Source organism: Protopterus annectens, chromosome 11.part0, assembly GCF_019279795.1.
Source record: "Protopterus annectens isolate FY-2018-M chromosome 11.part0, PAN1.0, whole genome shotgun sequence".
NCBI lineage: Eukaryota > Metazoa > Chordata > Ceratodontiformes > Protopteridae > Protopterus > Protopterus annectens.
Window position 1 is genome coordinate 158237422 of NC_056745.1, and position 24599 is coordinate 158262020.

The 24599-nt window shown below is 45.6% G+C and overlaps 1 protein-coding gene across 1 annotated transcript in view; it reads right to left on the reverse strand.

Moving 5' to 3' along the window:
- DYRK4 (dual specificity tyrosine phosphorylation regulated kinase 4) overlaps nt 1-24599 on the reverse strand; it is a 1709423-nt gene that overhangs the window by 143476 nt on the left and 1541348 nt on the right. Inside the window, exon 10 of the mRNA XM_044087559.1 lies at nt 15195-15367. Coding sequence (XP_043943494.1) covers nt 15195-15367 — 173 coding nt within the window. The remainder of the gene's footprint in view (nt 1-15194; nt 15368-24599) is intronic.

The window sequence follows — 24599 nt, forward strand, 5'->3', positions numbered from 1 at the left end:
TTTTCGCATAGGAGACAAACAGCTGATCAGATTTTCTGAATTGTTTCGTCCTATCCAAGTAGTACCTTAATTGACGATGAAGATCCAGGCAGTGTAATTTTGTTCAGACCTATTTGAATACTCTGGGAAAAGACAGGGAGGTCAATGGTTTGATTTAGATTTGATGTTGAAACCACCTTAGGCAAAAGGACGGGTTAGTTCATAAGGAAACTCTGTCCTTATGGAATACAAGATAAGGAGAACGACAACTGAGTGCTTGAAGTTCTGAAATTCTTCTAGCTGATGTGATAGCCACCAGAAAGAGAGTTTTCCATGATAATAATTTCAAGGAACATGAAGCTGCAGGTTCAAAAGGGGAAAGAATCAAAGAAGCAAGAACTAAATTTAGGTCCCAAGGAGAAGGAGGATTTCTTATAGGAGGTCTGAGAAGAAAAACTCCTTTCAAAAAGGCTTTGCAAAGTTTGTGGGACATTAGGGCAGATTCAGAAATACCCACATGGAAATTAGAAATAGCTGCCAATTGAACCTTAAGAGTAGATGGAGATGAACCTGCATGGAAGAGTTCAGCTAGAAAATCAAGGACTAGTTGGATGGAAGCGGTGAAAGGATCTATGTCCTTTCCTTGTGCCCAATATGAGAAGCGTTTCCACTTACTCAAATAAATCTTCGAGTGGAAGATTTATGGGAAGCTATCAATATATCTCTAACAGAGTGAGATAATTGAGGAAGCCTGGCTACGGTTGGAACTGGAGGAACCAAGCAGTGAGGTTCAGAGAGGGGAGGGAGCGATGAAACTGACCCGACTGGTGGATCAAAAGATCTGGAACTAGGTCCAGATTCCACGGTCGCTCCAAAAGAAATCGATGCAGAAAGGGGAACCACACTTGTCGAGGCCAGTAAGGAGCAATGAGGATCAATGAGGCCTTCTGAGCGATAGCTTTCTGTATTACTTGAGAGATCAGTGGGAAAGGAGGAAATGCATACAGAAGTCCCCGGGGCCAAACTTGGACTAGAGCGTCCCTGCTGGGTTGGTCTGGTAAAGGGAATAGAGTGAAATATTCTCTGCACTTGCTGTTTTGGGGAGTAGCAAAAAGATCGCAGCAAGGCTGACCCCACTTGAGAAAGATTTCTCTCACTAGAGTCTTTCAGAGACCACTCGTGAGGCATGAGTATAGCTCTGCTCAACTTGTCCGCAATGTGATTGGACTTCCGGGATGTGCGTTGCTATCAGAAACCGCTGAGAAGAAATTGCCCATTGCCACAGTCTGAGTGCTTCTCGACACAGGGGGTATGATCTGGTTCCGCCTTGTTTGTTGATGTACCACACTACAGACATATTGTCTGTCTGGATTGCAATCGTTCCCAAGGGAAGAGAGTCTTGAAGGGCTTGCAACGCTAAAAGCACTGCTCTCATCTCCAGAACATTTATGTGCAAGTGGCATTCGTTTGGTTGCCATGTGCCCTGGACTGTCCTGCCCTGATAATGCCCCCCCCCACCCGATCAGGGAGGCATCCGTTGTCAGAGTAGCAACCGGAGGAAGTGGAACAAAGGGTCTTCCCGACAGGAGCTGGGGGGAAGACATCCACCACATGAGATGCTTTTTGCACGCGTGATCATAATGGTGTGAGACATTGGAAGTTCCTGGTATGACCATTGAGTAAAAAGCATCCACTGAAGGATCCGCATGTGGTATCTGGCCAATGGAAGGAGGGGTATGGCCGCTGCCATGATTCCCAACACCTTTAGAACTAACCTGGCTTTGACTCTGTTGTTGTTGAGAAGAAGTGACACCAATTTGTGAATGTCTGATATCCTTTGGTTCGTTAGCCTTGCAGACATGTTTATAGTATCTAAATTTGCCTATGTAGGTAATAGTACAAAGGCGACAAAACAGACTTTTCGCAATTTATTGAAATACCCAGTTTTGACAAACGCGAAAAGTATAATCTCTGGCCATCAGAAGGAGATGCTTGGTGGGAGCTGTGAGAAGCCAGTCGTCCAAATATGGAAACACCTGGAATCCTTGTCATCTCAGGTGAGAAGCTACCACTGCCATGCATTTGGTAAACACCGGGGCAGTGGTGAGACCAAAGGGCAGGGCCCTGAACTGAAAATGACTGGTTCCCAGCCTGAAGCGGAGGAATCTTCTGGAGCGCCTGTTCATTTTATGTGATAGTACGCATCCCGAAGGTCTATAGAGCACATCCAGTTTCCTTTGCCCAAAAGGGGAAGAATGGATTGCAGCGTGACCATCCGAAATCTTGTTTTCTTGACTGATTTGTTCAAGACACTGAGATCCAAAATCGGTCTCCAGTCCCCTGTTTTCTTTGGAACTAAAAACCTTGAGTAGATTCCGGATCCTTGTTGGTCTGCTGGCACTGACTGAATTGCTCTTTTGCAAGCAGTTTTGAAATTTCCAATGCTGCTAGATCCCCTTGAGCGGATGGAACATCTGGAAGGGATATATTTGACTGATTTGGAAAACGAAGAAAGGGGATAGAATAGCCTTCGAAATGATGGACTGTACCCATTTGTCTTGAGTCAGGGATAGCCAGGCTTCTGGGTACAGTGACAATCTTCCCGACTGCCTCCGAAGATGGGCAGTCGGGCAACACCTCAGGGATGCTGAAAGGGCTTGTCAGGAAAGGCTTCCCGATTGCCCTGGTTCTGCGGACCCCCTGCCCCTAGGGCTTGTCGTACCATTGTTATTCCCACCTCTGCCTCTGGTAGGAAACGACTCTGTCGTCAGGCTAAGTCCCTTGAGGTTGTTTACGGAACCACACCTTGCCACCCTTCTGCCCTTTGGGGTAAGGCCTAGAAGGAGTCGAAAACGGACTCCGACGGCAGAAAGGGTCTTGCCATCAGTCTCGCACCTAGTCAGGGTTTCTTTCACTTGAGGACCAAAGAGAGATGATCCATCAAAAGGGGAGTTAGTGAAAGACGCCTTGAAAGGGTCCGCAAAATTGCATAGCCGCATCCAGGCGCTACACCTGTCCCTGCGGCTCTGCTCGCTCCATCGGCCGCATAAGAGAGGAGGCATGGAGGAGTTAGATATGGAATTAAGGGTAGCCAGCTGCGTGTTCATTTTATCTTGAAACCCGCAGCTGTAGGATCTTTAACATTTCACTCGCTTCCTTGATCAAGTCCCTTTGAAGACAGTGAAATGGCACAGGTAATTCAGCGAACGCATGGTAAATGTCGCTGAGGAGTACATCCGCTTCCCGTACCTATCCTTGGGCCTAGATACCATTTTAGGTGGATGGACAGGGACTGAAGGATCAGCCAGTTCCTTCTTTGTGGCAGCAGCTACCACCATAGCATCCACAGAAACTCCTTTTGATAAAAATTGCTTGTCTGATGGAGCTGTGATGAACATAGAGGGTCTCCTGGGAGTGGGGTCCACTGAATCAGGAGCCGTCCATGCCTTCTTAGCAACGAGCTGCAAGAGGGGGTCGAGGGGGACACCCAGGAGGTGGAAGGACGAGCCAAACGCCTCAAGATACACAGATTCGTCCTCCAAAGGGTTGAGGGCTGGCCAATTTCCCTCTGTTTCAGGATCTCCAGAATGTCTGCAAATGAGACATCTTCAGAAGGGGAACGGGGAACCCTCAGAATCATCCAGATCTGTGTCTGATGTGATAGACTCAGGTGAGTCAATGTGCTTCCTCTTGCACTTCCTCTTCCGAGGGGCTCTTCTGCCAAATCAGGAGAGGCCTCGAAGAGGATGAAATCCCACAGGGGCTCCTGAGGAGCTGGCTCTCTGCGGTCCGGGATGAGGGAGTGAGTCGACTTACCCTGAGGCAGCATAGAGGGAGGCGGACGGAGCCGACTGTGGAGTAGAGCCAGGCTCTAACACACTCCGCATGACCTCGAATGCACCCCTGTCAGGCAGAGCCAGAGGTCCCCGCCCGAGGAGCTAAGAACCCCCTCGGCACCGACAGTGATGGCTCCGAGGTCGGGAGCCGAACTCACCAGCCAAGCACCGAGAGGAGAGGGGGTCGGACAAGGGTCCGATGCCACTCACCCTCGGAGCCGACGAGGGAAGTCCGATTCCTCCAAAGAAGAAACGACGACGGAGCCGAAGACAATTGTCTCGGCTCCGAAGTGATCACAGTCTCGGTTCCAACATGACCCGGCTCCGAGCTCAAGAGAATCGAAGGAGGAAAGAGTTGATGGACCGGGGCAGGCACCGACTGATGAGTCGGGCTCTGAAGCATCTGGGCTAGTGCCTCGGACTTGAGTAGTCGACTCACCACTCTCTGCAGGTCATGATCGGACAGCCTCGATGACCTAGAGGAATGAGACCTTTGGCTCCGTTCAGACAGCAGGGGAGATCCTGGAGCCGAATGAACGGAGCCAAGAGAAGGAGACCTAGACCTCTTTCTAGTTGTCGGCTCGAAGGTCTGGTCGGAGCCGACACGGTACTCAATAACCTCGGCTCCGGCGGGAAGCCACAGAAACTGTGGACTGAGACTTATCGGCTCCAGCCGAGCCGATAAAGGCAAAGGTTGAACAACCTGAGGTCTCGGCTCAGAAGCCGGAGCCGAAGACCTCGATGCCTTAGAGGGCTTCCCTGTTGAAACTGACAGGGAATCCTCTGGCTTCAATAATCCTCTCAGAATCAACTTGTTTTCTTTCCTGCAGGACCCTGGGACTGAAGCCATGGCACACAGCACAGGAGTCCTGCAGGTGCAAAGGCCCCAGACAATAGACACAAGAAGTGTGAGCGTCTGTCAGAGACATTTTCTGACAGCACGCATCACACTTCTTGAACGAGACCTTTGCTTCTTTAGACATTTCCCTAACTGACAGGTGTACACAAACACACACCCAAACACACAAGTTATACCCTGTCAGCAAAAAATAATAATTTTAGTAGTAATACTAGAATTAAGTACAATAAAATTAAAGTAAACTACACAAACACTCCACTAGGGAAGGAAGGCCTAAGGCCCAAAGGAAGAACCAAAGGTTCTTTTAGTAAAGAAACGAAAAATTAGGGTCGGGATAAAGTTTATAATCTACACTAATCTAGGAAGAATTTAACTTAAAAGGGGAAAAGATTAACTTTTAGAAGAAAAAGCTAACACTCACCAGGAACCGTAGAAGCAACCAACCTCGGCTGTAGCGGCAAACGAGATCTGAGGTAACTCTCGCCTAGCATTGTGGGATATAAGGGGAGCCTCGAGCCGGTGGAACCAACTCTCGAGCTTTTAGAGTGTCGGAGCCGAGGTCGGCTCCGAACCCATCCAGCAAGAATGAAGGCGAGATAGACAACTTAACATCAAAATTTAACTTTAGGAATATATAAATATCAAAGTAATAGTACAGCAGAAAAATTACAGAAAAAACTATGAAAAATTTTACTTAGCTGACGAGAGAATCTGGCTGACGCATCTTGCGACAAGAGCAGCAAATTAGAGCTGGAGGTAATCTGGAGAGGGGTACTGTGGGCAGAGACTTAACTCCAGAGTGTTTGGCTTGAGCGAGCTATATAATGGCCGAGCTAGTTTCGAGGATTTGAGCCGAGTCCCAAAAGTCAAGTATAAATGAAGATTGACAAAATCAGATAATGGAGTTGTCTCTGAACATCAAAGAGGTGTAGCATGTAATCGCCTTTATTGGAAAAGTTCAGAAAGAAGACTGTTAAATTAATGGATTGTTTGATGTTATTTTCAGAAACCATTTTAGGTAAAAAAGAAGGGTTAGTCCATAGAGAAACCCTGTCTTTATGAAAAACAATGTAAGGGGGTTTTGTTGAGACAGCCTGGATTTCAGAGATTTTTTTTTGCTGAAGTTATAGCTACCTAGAAGACCATCTTCCATGATAGAAATTTTAGATCACATTTGTTTGACAGTTCAAAGGGTTTTTGAGTTAAACGTGAAGCACCAAAGTAAAGACCCAAGGCAGTGAAAGATCCTTTAAAGGAGGTCTCAGAGGAAAAATGCCTTTCATAAAAGCTTTGCACAGTCTGGAGGAAGCCAGGGAAAGACAGTTATTTCCTATACAGAAATTAAAAATTGCTGCCTACTCAAGTTTGATTGTAGAAAAACTGTCCCTCTCTTTTAAAAGAGTTGTTGGAAAATGAAGAATAGCAGAAAGTGGTGCAAAGAAGGGGTCAATGTCCTCATCAGAAGCCCAAACAGAACATTTTTTCTATTTGCTTCTACAGACTTTCTTGGTAGAATGTTTTTGAGAAGCCAAAATAATGTCATGAACTGATGAAGAGAACCTGAACTGTCTATTTACTGGAAGTTGAGAAACCATGCAGTCAACCTGAGAACATGAAGATTGGGGTGTTACATTCCTGATAGATGAGAAAGGAGATCCTGAGTAGGTTCCAGTATCCATGGAGGTACTGTAGAAAGGGGTACTACACTTGGTGAGGCCAGAAAAGGGCAATGAGGATTACTGAGCTCTTCAGCCTGTTTGCTTTCTGTAAGAACTTTGGAATCAGGGTAAGCAAAAAAGTAGACACAAGGGCTAAGCATGAAGCAATGCATCTCTCTGTGACTCCCCCTGAGGTGGGATCAGAGTGAAGTATTTGCTGCATTTGTTGTTGAAAGGGGTGGCAAAAAGGTCGCAGCAAGGTTGGCCCCAATGCCTGAAGATCATATTCAATACCAACTGATTGAGAGACCACTTGTGAGGCATCAGAATGGATCTACTTAGTTTGTCTGCAGGCATGTTGGTTTTCCCCAGAATGTCCCCTCTCAATAAAAAAGCTGTCTGATGAGATCGCCCATTCTCACACCCTCATGGCCTCTCTGCTCAAGGGGTAAGATAGAGTTCCTCCTTGCTTGTTGATGTACCAGAATACAGACATGTTGTCCATCTGAACTGTAATACTCCCCAAGGGAAGAGCATCTTGATGCATGCAGCTCTAAAAGGACTGCTCTCATATATAGGACACTGATATGCAATTTGGTGTCTTGGGGCCATGTGCCTTGGACTGTTCTTCCCAAGAAATGCCCCCCACCCCAGTTGTGAAACGTCCGTGGTCAATGTGGCAACTGGGTTTGGAAGAACAAAGGGTCTGCCCAGAACAAGATAGTCTGATTGTATCCACGAATGAATGTGTCGCTTACAAATTGGGGTAACCTTTACTTGAAAAGACAGAGGCTGATGTAGAATGGACCACTGTGCAGTTAAAGTGCGTTGCAAAATTTGCACAAAGAAGCTCGCAAGAGGGAACAGTATTATGGCAGCTGACATAGAACTAAGTGCTTGAAGTACTAATCTTGCTGGAGGAGAAGAATGAGAAAGAATAGACTGTACCTGATTTTTGATAGAGATAATGCAGTGGAGAGGTAAAGATACCACCTGAGTAGTTGTGTTTAAAACTGTCCCGATTAATTCTAGGCTCGGAACTGGGGCAAGTTTCAATTTGTCAGGATTTACAGAGATGCCCAAGATGTTATAAATCTGGAGCAAATAGTTCCTGGCATGTTGTAGTTGATGCTTGGAGGGAGAGGTGTGCAGCCAATCATCCAGATATGGAAACACCTGGAATACTTGCAGTCTCAAGTGAGCTGCCACTACTACCATGCATTTGGTAAACACCCTGGGGTATGTGGTGAGTCCAAAGGGCAGAGCTTTGAATTGGTAATGACTGGCAACCAGACAAAAGCAAAAATGTCTTCTGGATCATCTGTCTATTTTTATGTGATAGTATGCATCCTGAAGATCTATAGAACACACCAAATCATCCTTGAATAGAAAAGGCAGAATGGACCATTCAGAACTTTGCTTTCTTTACAAATTGATTTAATCTGCTTAGATCCAAAATGGGTCTTAGGCCCCCTGTTTTCTTTGGCACTAAGAAGAAGCGTGAGTAAGTTCCAAATCCTATCTGGTATGGTGGGTCCTTCTGGACAACTCTTTTTTCTAGCAGCTTTTGTATGTGTTGCGCTGATTCCTTCCACTGACTGAATGGAACGTTGGAAAGTTTCTTCCTTTGACAAGAAGGATGAAGGTAAAAGGATATGTAATAACCTACAGATATTTTTCTGAATCTGTTGTAATGTTTATCCAGGCATCAAGGTGCAAAGAAAAATGACCCCTGATTGCCTCCAGGGCTGGACAGTTGCCAAGTCGGGCAGCACCTCAGGAAAGCTGATAGGGCCTGTCTGAAAAGGAAAGTCTAAAGCCCTATTTCTGCAGGCCTCCCCTGCCTCTAGGGTGACATCTACTATTAAAATTTCCCCCTCTGCGTGTGGAGGAATTATCCTCATGCGAATACTGGAAAGGTCCTTGTGATTTACAGAACCACATGTTCTTACCACCGCTTTGGTTTCTAGAAAAAGTCTGTTGAGGAGTAGCAAACTTGACTGCCAAGGCAGGCAGTGTCTTTCCTTCTTGTTCGCTGTGGGTAAGCGTATCCTTAACTGATGGCCTAAACAAGGAAGTGCCGTCAAAAGGGGCATTAACAAAAGATGTCTTAAAGGGCTCCTCAAAGTCATGTAGCTGCATCCAGGCATGTCTCCTTATGGCGATACCTGAACCAGCTGCTCCTGAAGTACTTTCAGCTGTATAACAGTTTAACTTCATTGAAGAGTTTGAAACAGACAAGAGAGTGGTTAGTTGAGAGGAAGTCCTTTTGAAATCCTCAGCAGACATGGACTTTGAAAGAGTATTTGATAGTTTTTTAGTCAAATCTCTCTGCAGCCTAGTAAAATGCACAAGATAATTTAGCGACCTCAGAGCAAAAGTGGCTGAGGTTAAGACTAGCTTTCCAAATCTGTCCAGTGCTCTACATGCTCTGTTTGGTAGATGGATATTAGACCTCTGTTCTGCTAGCTCTTTCTTAGTAGCTGCCACCACCACCACTGCATCAATCAGCACGCCTTTGGTCCAGTGGGGTCTGTCTGAAGGTGGGGCCAAAAACTTGTCAGGGTGCTTGGGGATGGACTTGGCAGTATCCGTCTCCTTCCACCCAAGACATAGATGGTCCAACACCAAAAGCCTCCAAGAACACAGATTCTTCAGGAGAAGGAGTTTGGATTGACCAACCACCTTTCTCCTTAAGGATTCCAGAATACCTCCAAAGTAGATGTCATCAGGTGGCGATCTGAGGGATCCTTTTCCCTTCATCAAAATCAGCATCTTCCATGAAAGACTCCACAGGGGAGTCTATGTGTCTCCTTTTACATGTTCTCTTCTGGAGGACCTCCTCTATGGGATGTTCTGCAGAGGTGTCATAAGAGAGGGGAAGTTCCTCCAGTGGAACTGTCTGGAGACTAGTTGTTAGTTGGAACTGGCTGTCTCTGTGGAATAGGTATGACTGACTCAGAGCTCAGAACCAATGAGGGAAAAGGAGTAGGATCAGAAACGTGAGAGGACAGTTCTCTGTGAAGAGAAAATGCCTTTTCTACCACCCTGAAATCTGATGGAAAAGGGGAAGCCTCTTCTCTCCTCCTCAAAGCTGAGGGCTCTGAAGAAGGTAGGCCTGGGCCATCCCCAGATCCAAGCCTCAAGGGAAGAATCAGATCCTAGCTGTCTAGGGCCAAAGCTTTGGGAGGAAGGGACAGATATGACAAAACCAGACCTGAGCCCATTCCCTCTGACCCTGCGGTGACATCTCGGCTCCAAGACCTGCTATGATCTGAGGGTATCGGAGCAGAGCCAGTCAGGGAAATTGTCAAAGTGGAGGAGGAAATCTTCCCAGATCCAACACTGAACCTCCTAGGGATCTTAGATCCTGGGGCTCCATAACCATGGGTTAGATCAGGGAGTTAGACAAAATGGACAGTGAAGACACAGTCACATATCCAGTAGGGGATGGAGCTGGCAGGATCCCCCGTCTGGATTTGAGCTCTGAGGAATTTTCATATCATCCGATCCGCATCCGCTTCTGACAAATTTCTGGAAGACCTAGAAGATGCTGTGGAGGGGGTCCTGGAATGTTTATTAGGAGTCTGGAATAACTGTGTAGGCAGGGATGGTGAAATAGGTTTAACCAAAAACTCTGTCATATGGCTCTGATGAGATGTACTGGGCCTTGGATCCGTGAGCTGAGGATCTTATGAAGAGGTTGTCTGTGAGGGAAATAAGACTATGGGAGCTGACGTCTTCAGATCCACGGGAGGTTTTGGATCCGGGGGAAGGCTGAGAGACTTCGGATCCAAGAATGTCAGATCTGTGATCTTTCTCAACTTCTCCATAGGCTCCGATAAAGCGGGGACTTTGGTGGAGACCCTTTTCTGGATTCTGAAGAAACTGGTTTGGAGGTTTTTGAAGGGGTCTGAGCCTCAGAAGAAGCAGGAAGCAAACCTTTCTATATGACTTTGTTGTACCTGTCAGCCAAAGCTCTAGGGCTGAACGTAGAGCACACTGTACAGGCCATATTCAAGTTATCGGGTCCAAGACAGTAAATGCACTTCTTGTGGGCATATAAATTAGGAATCGTATGCCCACAAAAAGTGTATTTCTTAAAACCTGTTGGTTTCTCAGACACTGAAACAGGACAAAAAGAAAAAACAATATACAGTGATAGAAAAAGAGACAGTGGTAAAGACAGAATACCCATCTATGGTACAGAAAAAAATACCAACAATGGTATTAAAAAAATAATAAGAATAGTATAGAGTGAAAACTAGGTTAAACTATTCCGGCTACCTAAATTCCACTCTTCATTTTTTCCCTTCGGATAGCTCCTCTCTAACTCTACTTGTAATCAACCAGACTATTCTCTAACTGATAAGTTTAGCTCCACTTGATTCCTAAGCAGTCTATTCTCTATCTGAAAAGCCTAGCACTTGCTCAAAAAGCTCTTTTTCTTAGATATAGCACTTTTTTTATCACACTCAAGCCCACACCAAAGTTTTGTTTTTTTCTCCTTCTAGCATGTCGAGATGTCAGTTGCTAGCGTCCTCTCCTGCCCAACTGGTAAATCTGGGAATACTGAGGCAATGTTACAATTGCCTCATGTACACAGACAACCCTCTCCTCCTCCCACAGAACACAAATACTTGTGAGAGATGCAACTATATAGCCAAACTGGAGGCTGAGCTCTCTCAATACAGGACTGACAAGACCAGAAAGGAGGAGAAGGAAACCACACACTCCACTAACCCAGTCTCACATAGCACTATCACAACTTCCAATCATACACATAAACACACAAAGACATACTCGGAGGCTCTGATCAAAAATCTACCAAAACAGCAGAGGCCACCAAAGCAGACACCCAAGCAAGACACAACACATGAAACACATATATCACAAAGTCAGCGTGCCAAACAATCACAGCCCTTAAGGCCAAACACAATCCCAGACATACTCGTCATAGGAGACTCCATAGTCAGGCACACTGACGTCCCACTCACCAGATTGAGTAAGGAGAGGGTCACAGTAAGCTGCCTGTCGGGCGCTAGAATCCGCCACATAACGCAAGCACTCAGGTCGCTCAACAGCAGGTACAAGTATGACTCAGTCATTGTCCATGCTGGTGTGAATGACCTGAGACGTACCTCCCTGGACTACATGAAAAGAGACATAGAGGAGCTCTCTGATTATGTAGCCCAGGCAGGTATGACCCTGACCTTGAGCAATATCCTACCCTCTCCTAGAATGGTGCCACAATACAGAGAAAAGATGATCAGCTTTAATAATTGGCTTAACCTCTGGTGTCATTCAAAGGGGATCCAATGTCTGTCTGCCTGGGATGACATGCTGGACAAGCCACGCTGCTTCGCAAGGGACGGCTTGCACCTATCACACTTAGGCTTCCGGATGTTGGCAAAGGCTCTTGCCACCCCCATAGTGCCTTTTTTAGGCAAGGCTCAAATTCTAAACCTACCACCCTAGAACACAAAAAAGAAAAAAAATGAAGGTTAATGCTGCTCAATGCCAGAAGTCTCAACCTCAAGATGCACGCACTCGAGGCCCTTCTCAGTATGGAGAACATCGATGTTTGTGCTGTGACGGAAACCTGGTTCAAGGCTCCTGAGAGCACCCCGGCACTAACAGGTTTCACCTCATATTATGTGTTCCGGCCCCAAAATCCGGACCACACCAAGAAAGGAGGGGGGGTATCCATATTCATCAAGGATATCCACACCTCCAGGTTGGTGGCAACGCACGAAGCATCGGAGACCATCCAGGTGCAATTAACCATAGGCAAGACTGCTCTGCAATTTGTAGCATGTTACAGACCACCCTCTCAAACTCAGGAACCTCACACAGCCTTCCTGAAGACACTGGAGGGGCTAAATGCATCTCCAAACACCATCATATTGGGTGATTTCAACTACCCGAATATTGACTGGGATCATTACTCAAGCCCCAATACTCTAGCCCAAAGGTTCCTACAGTTCATAAACTCTAATGCCATGGAACAACTAGTCACCGTTCCCACAAGAGGAGAAAACATACTGGATCTCATCATCACAAACATGGGGACACAATGTTTAACACCAGAAGTATACCCCTCATTGGTGAGATCAGATCATAAACTAATCTCAATGGAAGTCCACATCCCACCTCCACCTCAGATAAAAAAGACCACAGTAAAGAACTTCTCAAAAGCTGACTTTACACTTCTTAAGTCCAGCGTAGTATCCTTCAAGGCCCCCGAGCCAGTGGAAACCACTACCCAAGCCGCTGAATCACTTACAAATGCCTTCTACCAGCACCTCCAGGACTGCATGGATCAGGCAATCCCAAACAAAACAAAGACTCTCTCCACCAAAGGCAAGCGCCCAGTCTGGTGGACCCCAGCCATAAACAAGCTCTACAATAAAAGGAGAAAGCTATTACAAGATAGAGCAAAATTCCTAAAAGAGAAGACACCCTTGATCATCATAAGTAAAAAACTATGATCACTCATAAAATCATCCAAGGCAAATTTTGAGAGAAAAATCGCCAAAGACTCAAAAGACAATCATAAGGCCTTTTTTAGCTATGTTAGGAACCTGGGAGGCAATTCCCAGATATGCTCAGAATTAGTTCATAATAATGTAAAAATCACTGTACCAACAGACATTGCCAACATACTGGCTGACAGGTTCAGTGCAAACTTCTCCCCCCTTCCCCTCCAAAAGGAGAGATATCTATCCCGGCAGATTGCAGCCTCCCAAACATCTCAATTACCCAGGTGAAAACTGCTCTCCAAGGCAAAAAACACAGCATCTATGGGACCTGACGGTGTCCCTGGCTGTGTGCTCCACGAACTCAATGAGGAATTAAACCCGCATTTAAGGCAGCTGTTTAATCTTAGCCTCACCTCAGGATACGTACCCAAGGAGTGGCGTACGGCAACTGTTGTCCCACTTCACAAAGGCGGTGCCTCCACTGACCCTGGAAACTACCGCTCCATTAGCTTAACAAGCCTGGTTTGCAAAGCCATGGAAAGGATCATAATGGAGCTCATAAATAAAGACATAGGGCCTTACAGACATTGGATCCAACCCAGTTTGGCTTTGTCAAGGGCAGATAATGCCTCTTGAACTTGGTTGACTTCTTTGAAACAGTCTCCAAGGCCATTGATGAGGGCAAGGCAGTCCATACAGCTTACCTGGACCTCACAAAAGCTTTCGACACAATACCCCACTCGGGTATCATTGAAAAACTCACCACCTTAAATGTAAACCCATACGTCACTAGATGGGTTTCAAACTGGCTAAGTGACAGAACCCACAGGGTCAGAGTTGCAGGCGCTATGTCAGATTCCAAGCCGGTCACAAGTGGGGTCCCACAGGGCTCGGTCCTGGGCCCCCTCTTGTTCAGCATCTATTTTTCAGAAGTACAAGCAAACACAAGAGGATTATGGCTGACAAAGTTTGCAGATGACTGCAAACTGGGCGCCATAGTTGAAAACACTTCAGACACAGATATCCTTCAGAAGGGTATTATAGAAATGGAAAACTGGTGCCAGAGCCATGGCCTAAAGTTAAACGCCAAAAAAATGCATAGTCATACCCTTCGGGAAAAACAAGGTAACCCCTAGCTACCATATAGGTGGCAACCCGCTGAGCACAGAAGAGGTCATCAGGGATCTGGGGACCCAGGTTGACAGTAGACTCTCCTTCGACACTCACGTTGCCAAGGTAGTTAAGAAGACCTTCTACATTGCCCACCTGATCATGAAGGGATTCACATCCAGATCAAGGGAGGTCATTGTTCCCCTGTACTCATCACTCATCAGACCAATGATTGAGTACAATACCCCATTCAGAATGTATCTTACCCGACACCTGCAGCAATTGGAAAGACCCCAAAAGTTCCTCACCAAAAGGATAATGGGCCTCAAAAATATGTCTTATGCTGCCCGACTGAAGGAACTCCAGCTCTATTCAGTAGCATACCGTCTGCTCAGAGGTGACCTGTGCCTGACATACAAGGCCATGTCCAACCCGGAATTAATGGACATGCTCCACCTCAAAAAATCTAAATCCACCAGAACTACAAGAGCAAGAGACTTAAACCTCAACACGGTCATAAATAGGACGTGCTGGAGGGACAGATTCATCACCCAGAGACTCCCTATGCTGTGGAACAAGATCCCGGTACATGTGAGGCATAGCACCTCGCTGGCCTTGTTCAAGAGGAATCTTGACAAATGGATGGGAGATCGCAGGTTTACCCCGGGGATCACCTCTGTGTCACTACTGGACAGAGGTACGGCAAAATAATGGGCATAGTATCCTTCAAACTTAAGGCTAGGCTTATAAATGCCCTAGGGCAGATAGCCTAGTATGAACCTATGAACCTATAAAAAGGAAAAAAAATCTCCTAGCGGCAGTGAAAAACTAAGAGGAAGAATGAAAGGAAAGATGTAAAGTTATTCTAAATTTATAAGATTTTTAAGGAAAAAGAAATATATTCTCTTACAAGTGCACAAGAGTGGAACCTGCGTCTAACCACAATGGCAGCAAAGGAGATCTCAGGCAATGGGGATTGAGTAGGGCATTATGGATAGAGGGAGGAGCTCAAGAACTGGATCTGTAGTGTAGTATATGCGGCTGAGCCAGATCTCAGGATCAGGTCTAAACCCATTATTGAGGAAGAATGAAAAGGACAACATCAGCTCTTAACATTTTTCTTAGAAAAAAAGTATTTATGGCTTAATGGCAAGCTATGTATGCACTATAGTTTAACATTCACAGTATTATTCAGGTTGCTATAATTAAAATTAATAATGCATACTATTTTTATACATAAAATTAAAAAGTCCAGTAACAACACTCATACCTCCATGATACATGCCAACTGTTCCACTTCATTCTCCCCAGGAAACAGTGGGTATCCAGTGTACAACTCCGCCAAAATGCAGCCCAGGCTCCACATATCTATGGGCATGCCATACGGGTGCCCTAAAATGACTTCTGGGCATCTGTAGAAGCGGCTTTGTATATATGAATATACTATGAATGGAAAAATAAAATCCATTAATTGTCAATAAGAATAAAGCAATAATCTTTACGACAAACAGTGAACAACAGACTATTCTGTTTAGGTGAATGAGAGCAGAAATCTATACGGACATAATTTATGCCAAAGTACTGTCTTCAAACTGCTCAGTAATACACAAAAAGCAATAATACTATAAAAAGCTGAACCTTCTTTGACTTTGGACTGACATACTTTCAATGTGACACTAATAAACCCCAAATGATCAATATCACATGATGCACATGATTCACTTTCATCAGAGTACAGCTGAATCATTTCATACAAAAGTATACATGTGCATGATACATATACATGTGTGTGTGTGTGTGTGTGTGTGTGTGTGTGTGTGTGTGTGTGTGTGTGTGTGTCTGTGTGTGTGTTTTTTATAGGTAGGTACTAGGCTATTGGCCCTAGGGCATATATAAGCCTAGCCAAAAAGGTACCCCAGCTTTCGCCACCCAAGAAAATGATTTTCCTATGCCCCTGTTGAGCAGAGCCACAGAAGTGATTCCCAGGGTGAATTTCTTATTTCCCATTCCAGAATATGGGAAGTCTCTGGGACAGGAATCTATCCCTCCAGCATGTTCTGTTTATTGTGATGACAAGGTTTAGTTCCCTAGAGTGTGTAGCTCAGAGTGATTGGGATTTCATTAAGTGGAGCATGTCCAACAGCTCTGGGTTTAACATAGCTTTGTATGTTAGGCAGAGATCGCCTCTGAGTAGGCGATATCCGACGGAGTAAAGCTGGAGTTTTTTGAGACGGTCTACGTAGGGCATATGTTTGAGGCCAGTAATCCTATTTGTGAAGTATTTCTGCAGCCTTTCCAGTTGTTGTAGATGTCTCTTGTGAGGTACATACCAAAAGGGGCTTTGTACTCTATAATGGGTCTAATGAGTGATGAGTAGAGGGGAACAATTACCTTTTTTTTTTTTTTTTGTGCATGTATGTGTATGTATATATATATATATATATATATATATATATATATATATATATATATATATATGTGGATCTACTTCAAAATACCAAATTACTATAACATCGAACCACAAAACATCAAGACCATAATGTCGAAAGGGCAGAACACTGAAAAGTTAGAACATCAGAACCACATAACACTGAAAATTTAAATCATCGAGTTGTATACTGAGATCTGAACAAGCATATGTTTTATATGCGAAAGCGCTCATCTTGTACTTGTCTTTTAAGGAATAAAAGTTTCGCTACTGGACTTTATTTGGTACGTGCCTCCTTTCTCCGTGGTGAGCCTGTACGTGTTGTTTGTAATATATTGTCAAAAGTGTTAAATGCTTACGGTTTAAAATGTTAATTTTGTGGTATCACTTTAAGAAGTTGTACCTACTAGGGAACACTACTAACCCATTGTATATAATCACTTTGTTTTTATAATTGTTTGCTAACCTCTGTGTAATCTATGTAAGTTTGTGTATGTGGAACCTTTCTTCCCGGGCCTCCGCTGAAAATGGACATGTATCCAGCTGGACTATCCCGGTAAACAAATGTAAGATAAATAAAATAAATAAAGAGTTTGTAGCAAATAAACATGGTGGCTGGTATGTTTTGCGGTTTAAGAGAAGTTGTCAGGTTGTATAGTAAAAGTTTATCAGATAAGGGTTAAGCGTTCTTGTTTCTGAGTGATGGATTTATTAGTTTGAAAGAAGTCAAGTTAGTGTTGTAGAAAATGATGGGATAAGTGATTAGGAGAGGAAGTTTTTATTTTGGCAGTATGTGCATGTTTTCAGGAAAATACAGGTACATGTTTCAGATATTACTTGGACATTCTGCATGGAGATCACAATACAGTGCGGATTGGGAAATTCACCTTTTCTCCACTGTAGTGTGATCTTGGAGTTGGTATATTTAATTTCTTGGGGGGGGGCCTCCTGCAAAAATGTTGAAACAAGTATGTTTGCAGTTTTAGTTATGTTTGAGGTGGAGGGGTTGTTACTAAAGCGTGCATTGTACCATTCACTGTTATGGGATGCGATGATTTAAATTTTCAATGTTCTGTACTTTCAACATTATGGTCTCAATGTTTTGTAGTTTGACATTATAGTAATTTGGTATTTTGAAGTAGAGCTATATTTATACACATATTATGTATATATATATATATATATATATATATATATATATATATATATATTCACTTCATAAGCTTGAAAGCCCAAAATCTTGAATTTTAAAAGACTGAGACCAAAATCTTGAAAGTTCAAAAGACTGAAAACTCAAAATACCGAATCTCAGAATACTGAAAACACACAGGATACCAACACTTACTATATTCCAGCAGAAGTAGATACAGAAACAAAAACAAGACAAACCATATTACTTTTCTCCAAGTAGTTCTCTGCTGCTTAAATATATCAACTCTGAGATAGCACTTCACTACATTAAAAAGAAGTTATGTACTTACCATAACGTTCCATGTGAGGTGCTCATCTCACCTTTGTTCTTACACACGGGTTCGGAGCCGATCCTCGGCTCTGAGTCGGCCGCATCGCAAAGCTCTGCATCTTAGAGAAGCTCGAGACCAGACTATATCCCATAATCCTCCCTGCTATTCCTCAGATCTAGTTTGCGAGAAACCAGACCGCTAATCATCACCTTGGTGCAAGACGTACACATTCACACGGTTATCCATGAACATCCTCTGACAATAATAAGTAATGCCTATGGGCGGTGAACTATATCCTAATGAGGACACAGACCAATGAACCCTAGAAAGAGGTAAGAAAATCCCGACCAGACTCTAGTCTTACCTGTTCTTCCATAACATGTGAAGGGGGGGAAGGGAGGGAATGTAAGAACAAAGGCGAGATGAACACCTCACATGGAACGTTATGGTAAGTACATAACTTCTTTATGTGAAAGTGTTCAATCTCGCCGTTTGTTCTTACACACGGGTAGTGTTCCTAGCTCCGTCATCCTGGGTGACTCATGGAAGAACGTTCCTGAGCACAGTGGAACCAAAGGATGTCCTGTCCTTTGAGGTCCTGTCAACCTTATAATGAGTGATAAATGTATGAGGTTTAGCCCAGGTAGCTGCTGCACAAATCGTGTCCAAAGGTAAGCGAGCTGCATGAGCCAAGGAAGTGGAAATGGACCTGGTAGAATGAGCCTTAGGCTTGAAAGGTAATGACTGATTCTTAATAGAGTACACAAATTCTATACAATCGGAAAGCCATTTAGATAAGGTATGTTTCGTGACTGCCATGCCCTTTTTGTTTTCTGCAGACGAAAGAAACAGCTGATATGACTTTCTGTGATCTTTAGTCCTGTCCAGGTAAAATCTCAGCTGCCTATGAACATCCAACTTGTGCAGCATATACTCCAATTTGTTTGTATGATTCTTGAAAAATGTGGGGAGCTCTATGGATTGATTGATATTTAGGACAGAACATACCTTGAGGAGGAATGACGGGTTTGTGTGCAAGGAGACTCTATCTGGGTGGAAGATCAAGTACGGTGGCCTGACTGATAACGCTTGTAGCTCTGATACTCTTTGAGCTGAAGTGACAGCCACAAGAAATAGTGTCTTCCACGATAAGAACTTTAGGAGGCAGGATGAAGCCGGTTCGAAGGGAGGTAACATCAGTTGTGACAATAACAGGTTCAAATTCCATGGGAAAAAGGGCTCCCGAATGGGTGGACAAAGGTGGAAGGTTCCTTTCATAAAAGCCTTGCAAAGCCTGTGAGACATAATAGAAGAGCCCCCCCCTCACTAATATGAAAGTTAGATATAGCCGCCAACTGTACTCTCAAGGTGGAAGTCGAGGCTCCTTCGTGAAAGAGAATTGATAAGAATTCCAGAAATTTGTGTAGTGGAGCTACCAAGGGATCTATGTGTTGGCTTGACGCCCAACATATGAAGCGTTTCCATTTGCTCCTGTAAAGCTTTCTGGTGGAGGCTTTATGAGAGGCAAACAGAATGTGTTGAACTGCCGGAGAAAGAAGATCTGACCTGGCTAGAGAGGGAAGCGAAGCAGCCAAGCTGTCAGTTTGAGGGATTGAAGAGATGGGTGAGGAACCCCCGACGAATGAGTCAATAGATCTGGCACTGGGTCCAGAATCCAAGGTTCCTCCTTTTGATGGGCTCGAAGAAAGGGGAACCATATCTGCCGAGGCCAGAATGGCACTATGAGTATTATCGTCCTTTCCAGGTTCCTGGCTTTCTGTAGAAATTTGGGAATCAACGGGGTAGGAGGGAATGCATACAGGAGACCCGGGGACCAATCGTGCACCAGTGCGTCCCTGGGAACATCCCCCGGAGGGGGTAGAAGGGCAAAGTAGCTTCTGCATTTGGTATTCAATGGGGATGCAAACAGATCGCAGCAAGGCTGGCCCCATCTGTGGAAGATCCTTTCCGCCACCTGTGGATTAAGGGACCACTCGTGAGGTAACAGGATGGCTCTGCTCAACCTGTCCGCAATGACGTTGGATGACCCCGGGATGTGCGTTGCCACTAGAAAGCGACCCGTGGACTCTGCCCATTGCCAAATTCTCATGGCCTCTCTGCATAATGGGTAAGACTTGGTTCCCCCTTGCTTGTTTATGTACCAGACCACAGACATGTTGTCTGTCTGAACTGCCACTGTTCCCAGAGGTAAGAGAGTTTGGAAGTGTTGCAATGCTAGGAACACCGCCCTCAACTCCAGAACATTTATGTGCAGGTTGTACTCCATGTTGGACCATTCCCCTTGGACTGTTCTTCCCTGAAAAAGTCCCCCCCACCCTATCAGAGAAGCGTCCGTGGTTATTGTGGCCGTCGGGTTGGGTAGGACAAACAGGCGACCCATTGTGAGATCCTGACCGTTTACCCACCATGAAAGATCTCGCTTGCAAGAGTTTGTTATTAGTATCTCGTGCGATAAGGGTAGCTGCTGGAACGACCATTGCGTGAAAAGCAGCCATTGGAGGACCCTCATGTGCAATCTCCCCATGGGAACTGCGATCAGAGATGCTGCCATTAGTCCCAGAACTTTTAACACTAGCCTGGCCAGGGCTTTCCTGTTCTGAAGAAGAAGAAGAAGAACCTGTTCTTTGAGGGCTGACGCCCTTAGAGGAGGAAGCTTTAACAGTGTTAACCATGTATCTAGGTCTGCTCCGATGAATGAGATATGCTGCGAGGGCGATAAGGCAGATTTTTCTAAATTGATTGAAATTTCTAAGTGGGAACAAAGGTCGACTGTGTAGTCTCTGGCTTGTACAAGACGATGCTTGGTGGTGGCGGTGAGGAGCCAGTCGTCCAAATACGAAAACACTCGGAATCCTTGTCGTCTCAAGTGAGACGCCACTACTGCCATGCATTTGGTGAATACCCTGGGGGCTGAGGTGAGTCCAAAGGGCAGAGCTCGAAACTGAAAATGACTGGCTCCCAGCTGGAAGCGCAGGTGATCTCTGGACGGCATGGCCATTTTGATGTGGTAGTACGCATACTTGAGATCTATCGAGCACATCCAATCGTCCTTCTGTAAGAAGGGAAGGATCGACTGTAGCGTGACCATCCGGAACTTCTCCTTCCTTACGAAGGTGTTGAGATTGCTGAGATCCAAAATCTGTCTCCAGTCCCCTGTCTTCTTTGGAACTAAAAAGAACCTTGAGTAAGTTCCGGATCCTCTTTGGTCCGCCGGGACTGGCTGGATGACTCTTTTTTTGAGCAGCTTTGAAATTTCTACAGCTGCTGGATCTCGCAGATGGGGGTGGCACATCTGGAAATCCCTTCTGTTGAGGTGGGGTGGAAGTAAAGGGAATTATGTATCCTCTGGTTACTATGCTTTTTACCCAAGAATCTGAAGTAAGATTTAGCCAGGCCTGTGGGTATAAAGCCAAGCGACCCCTGACCGCCTCCAGAGTAGGACAGTCGGGCCTACATTCAGGAGTGCTGGAAGGGCTTCCCAGAGACTGTATCCCTGTCACCCTGATTTTGCGGACCCCCCTCTGCCGCCGGGGCGGCGTCTTCCATTTCTTCCCCCTCCTCTGCCTCTGGAGGGGGCATCATCCTGTGTGGCTTGGAAAGATCCCTGAGTCTTACGGAACCACATTTTTCCGCCTCGTTGCCCTTTGGGGTACGGTCTAGTTGGAGCGGAAAAACAGATCCCAACAGCAGACAGGGTCTTCCCCTCTTGCTCACACCGAGTTAGAGTCTCCTTTACTTTGGGCCCAAAGAGTGTGGCACCATCAAAGGGGGCGTTGGCAAAGGAAGACTTGAAGGCTTCCGCAAAGGAGCACAGCCGCATCCAGGATTGTCTACGGAGAGCAATCGTTGAAGCTGCAGCTCTACTCAATCCTTCGGCCGCATATGAGATGAGCCTCATGGATGAGTTTGCTATTGAAGTAAGGGTGTTGAGTTGTGCTGTCACCTTATTTGAGACAGCAGCATCTGTGTTACCCTGGAGGGTATCTCCCAGTTCCTTAATGAGATCCCTCTGTAGACGTGTAAAATGTGTCAAATAGTTTAGCGAACGCATGGAAAAAGTCGCTGAACTAAAAACGCACTTCCCATATCTGTCCATAGTCCTAGAATCCTTATTAGGAGGATGAACAGAAGAGGAAAACTCAGACATTTCCTTCTTCGTGGCCGCCGCCACCACCATAGCGTCGACCGGAACTCCTTTAGTGAGATAGACCTTATCCTGGGGGGGCTGTGATAAATTTGTTTGGTTTTCGGGGGACCGGTTCCACTGTGTCCGGTATTTCCCACGCCCTTTGAGCAATCAAGTCCATCAATTCATCGAAGGGCGTGGTCACCCAGGAGGTAGAAGGTTGAGCCCCAAAAGCCTTCAGTAACACCGACTCGTCCTCAGTGGGGGCTAGGGACTGCCTATCACCCCTCTGTTTCAACATCTCCAGGATGTCTGCAAATGACACATCCTCAGAGGGGGATCATGGGGACCCCTCTGCCTCATCCAAATCGGTGTCAGACGTTAGAGATTCCTGTGGGGAATCAATGTGCCTCCTCTTGCACAATCTCTTCCTCGGAACCTCATCAGAGGGGGCTTCTGGTGAGGCCTCCGAGGAACAGGGAGCACCCTCTGGGGCTGGCTGAGGCAATGGGGCTCTACGCTTAGGGTGAATCGTGGGAGCAGAAACAGAAAGTGGCCCTTTAGGGGAAGGAGAAGACACCTCCGATGAAGTAGTTGTCTGTGCAGACAATACCTTCCTCATAAGGTCGAAAGCCCCTGAGCCCCGGGCCGAGGACTCCTCCGGTTCCGAAGAACTTGGAAGCATCCCCGACACCGGAACCGTGGGCTCCGACCCCGAGGACGGAGGCGAACCAATCTGCACCGAGGCACCGACAGGGAGAGTCGGCACCGAAAAATCAGTACGATTCTCGGTCCCAGAACCAAGGAGAGATTGTCGGCTCCGCGACTCCCCTACGGGCTCCGAAGGAGTTGAAGTCAATGGTGCCGATCGTGCAATGGACGGGTTCGGCACCGAGGGCTCCACTAGCATCGGTTCATCCTCATCCTGCTCCTAAGACTGGATGAGTCTCAAAGGAGGACCTGTTGGAGACACGGGGAGGCCTTCTAGTTTCAACACCAACTGGGACGAAACCGCAATCAGCTTGGAAAGGGCTGTGTTTTCAATTAGTTTCTGCACAACACGATCCACATCAGTATCGGATAATGGTCTGGAAGACCGGGTCGAAGGGGCAGAAGACGGCACCGACCGAAGAATTGATGGTGGAGGCAGCTCCGACACCGGTTCCAAGACCTGGGGCTCGGTGAAAGATAACCGTTCGATGCTCGGCCCCGAGGTCTGTGGAACCGGCGAATGAGCTCGGAGCCGATGACATGGGCTCCGACATCTTCGACCCCTTCGAAGACTTAGAAGTCTGGTCGGACTTCTCCAAGGCCTCCTGGAAGTCATGTTTAAGTAAACCCCTGTCAATAAGCTTCCTGCGCCTCTCTGTCATGACCCTCCCGCTAAAGGAATGACAGATGGAGCAATCCTCCTTCAAATGGAGATGGCCACGGCAGCAGACGCAGGAAGAATGACTGTCAGTGATGGACATTTTTTGTCCACAGTGACACCTCTTAAAGCCATATTTGGCTTTCTCCGACATGGTACAGTCAAGTCAAAACACTAAAACAGTGAAAAATAGAATGGATAGAAAAACTAGCCAACAATAACTATATATAATAATAAGCAGTATACTACAAGCCTATAATAAACACACTAGTAGAACAAAGTCAGAGTTCTGACAGAAATCAAGTAGGCCGAAGCCCAAAACCTATCTAATATATATATATATATATATATATATATATATATATGGTTCTACCTGACTTCAGAAGATCGAAACGAAGAAGACCGGTTGCAGAACATCGACAATGCAGAAGACCGACACGACGGATGACAACACCAACGCCGAGGATGCCGACATGGGAAAGGCTGTGTGAGTATAGGTAAGTGTGGAGATTGACGGTCTGTGGGGATAGGGGTGGGTTAAGTGAGTTAGGGTTAGAGTTAGGGTTAGACCTTAGGGTTAGGGTAAGGTTTAGTGTGGGCTTGTAAGGATTTTGGTGTGCTTGTGTTGTGTGTGTGGTTTGTGGAATGGGGATGTGTTTTGTTTTTAATAATTGTTATTGTGGTGTGTGCAGTGTATGGGGTTTCGTGTTTGTGTACCGTCGGTTATTTGGTTATGTGTGGTTTCGTGTTTATGGACTGTCGAATATGTGGTGTCGGTGATGTGGTTGTCGGTGTTGTGTGGTTTCGGCTATGTCAGGTAGAACCATATATATATATATATATATAAGATATATATCAAAAAACACACACACACTCTCTACACTATCTATCTAAGGTTAAAGTTAAAGTTTTTGTTAAAGTTTTTTTAAAAAAAATTGCTTATCTGAATTGATAAACTAAATTGCTCTCTGGCCCGAGCTCTCCTCGACCGATCTCTTGCAGCAGCAAACTACATTTGAGGAATAACAGGGAGGATTATGGGATATAGTCTGGTCTCGAGCTTCTCTAAGATGCAGTGCTTTGTGATGCGGCCGACTCGGAGCCGAGGATCGGCTCCGAACCCGTGTGTAAGAACAAACGGTGAGATTGAACACTTTCACATCATGAGTTATGTTGTAGTATAGCAAGTTAGAAGGGAAAGACTAAGGTAACAACAGGCAGTCATGAAACACATAATGGTATGTTTGCCATTTTTTTTCTGTCGAATG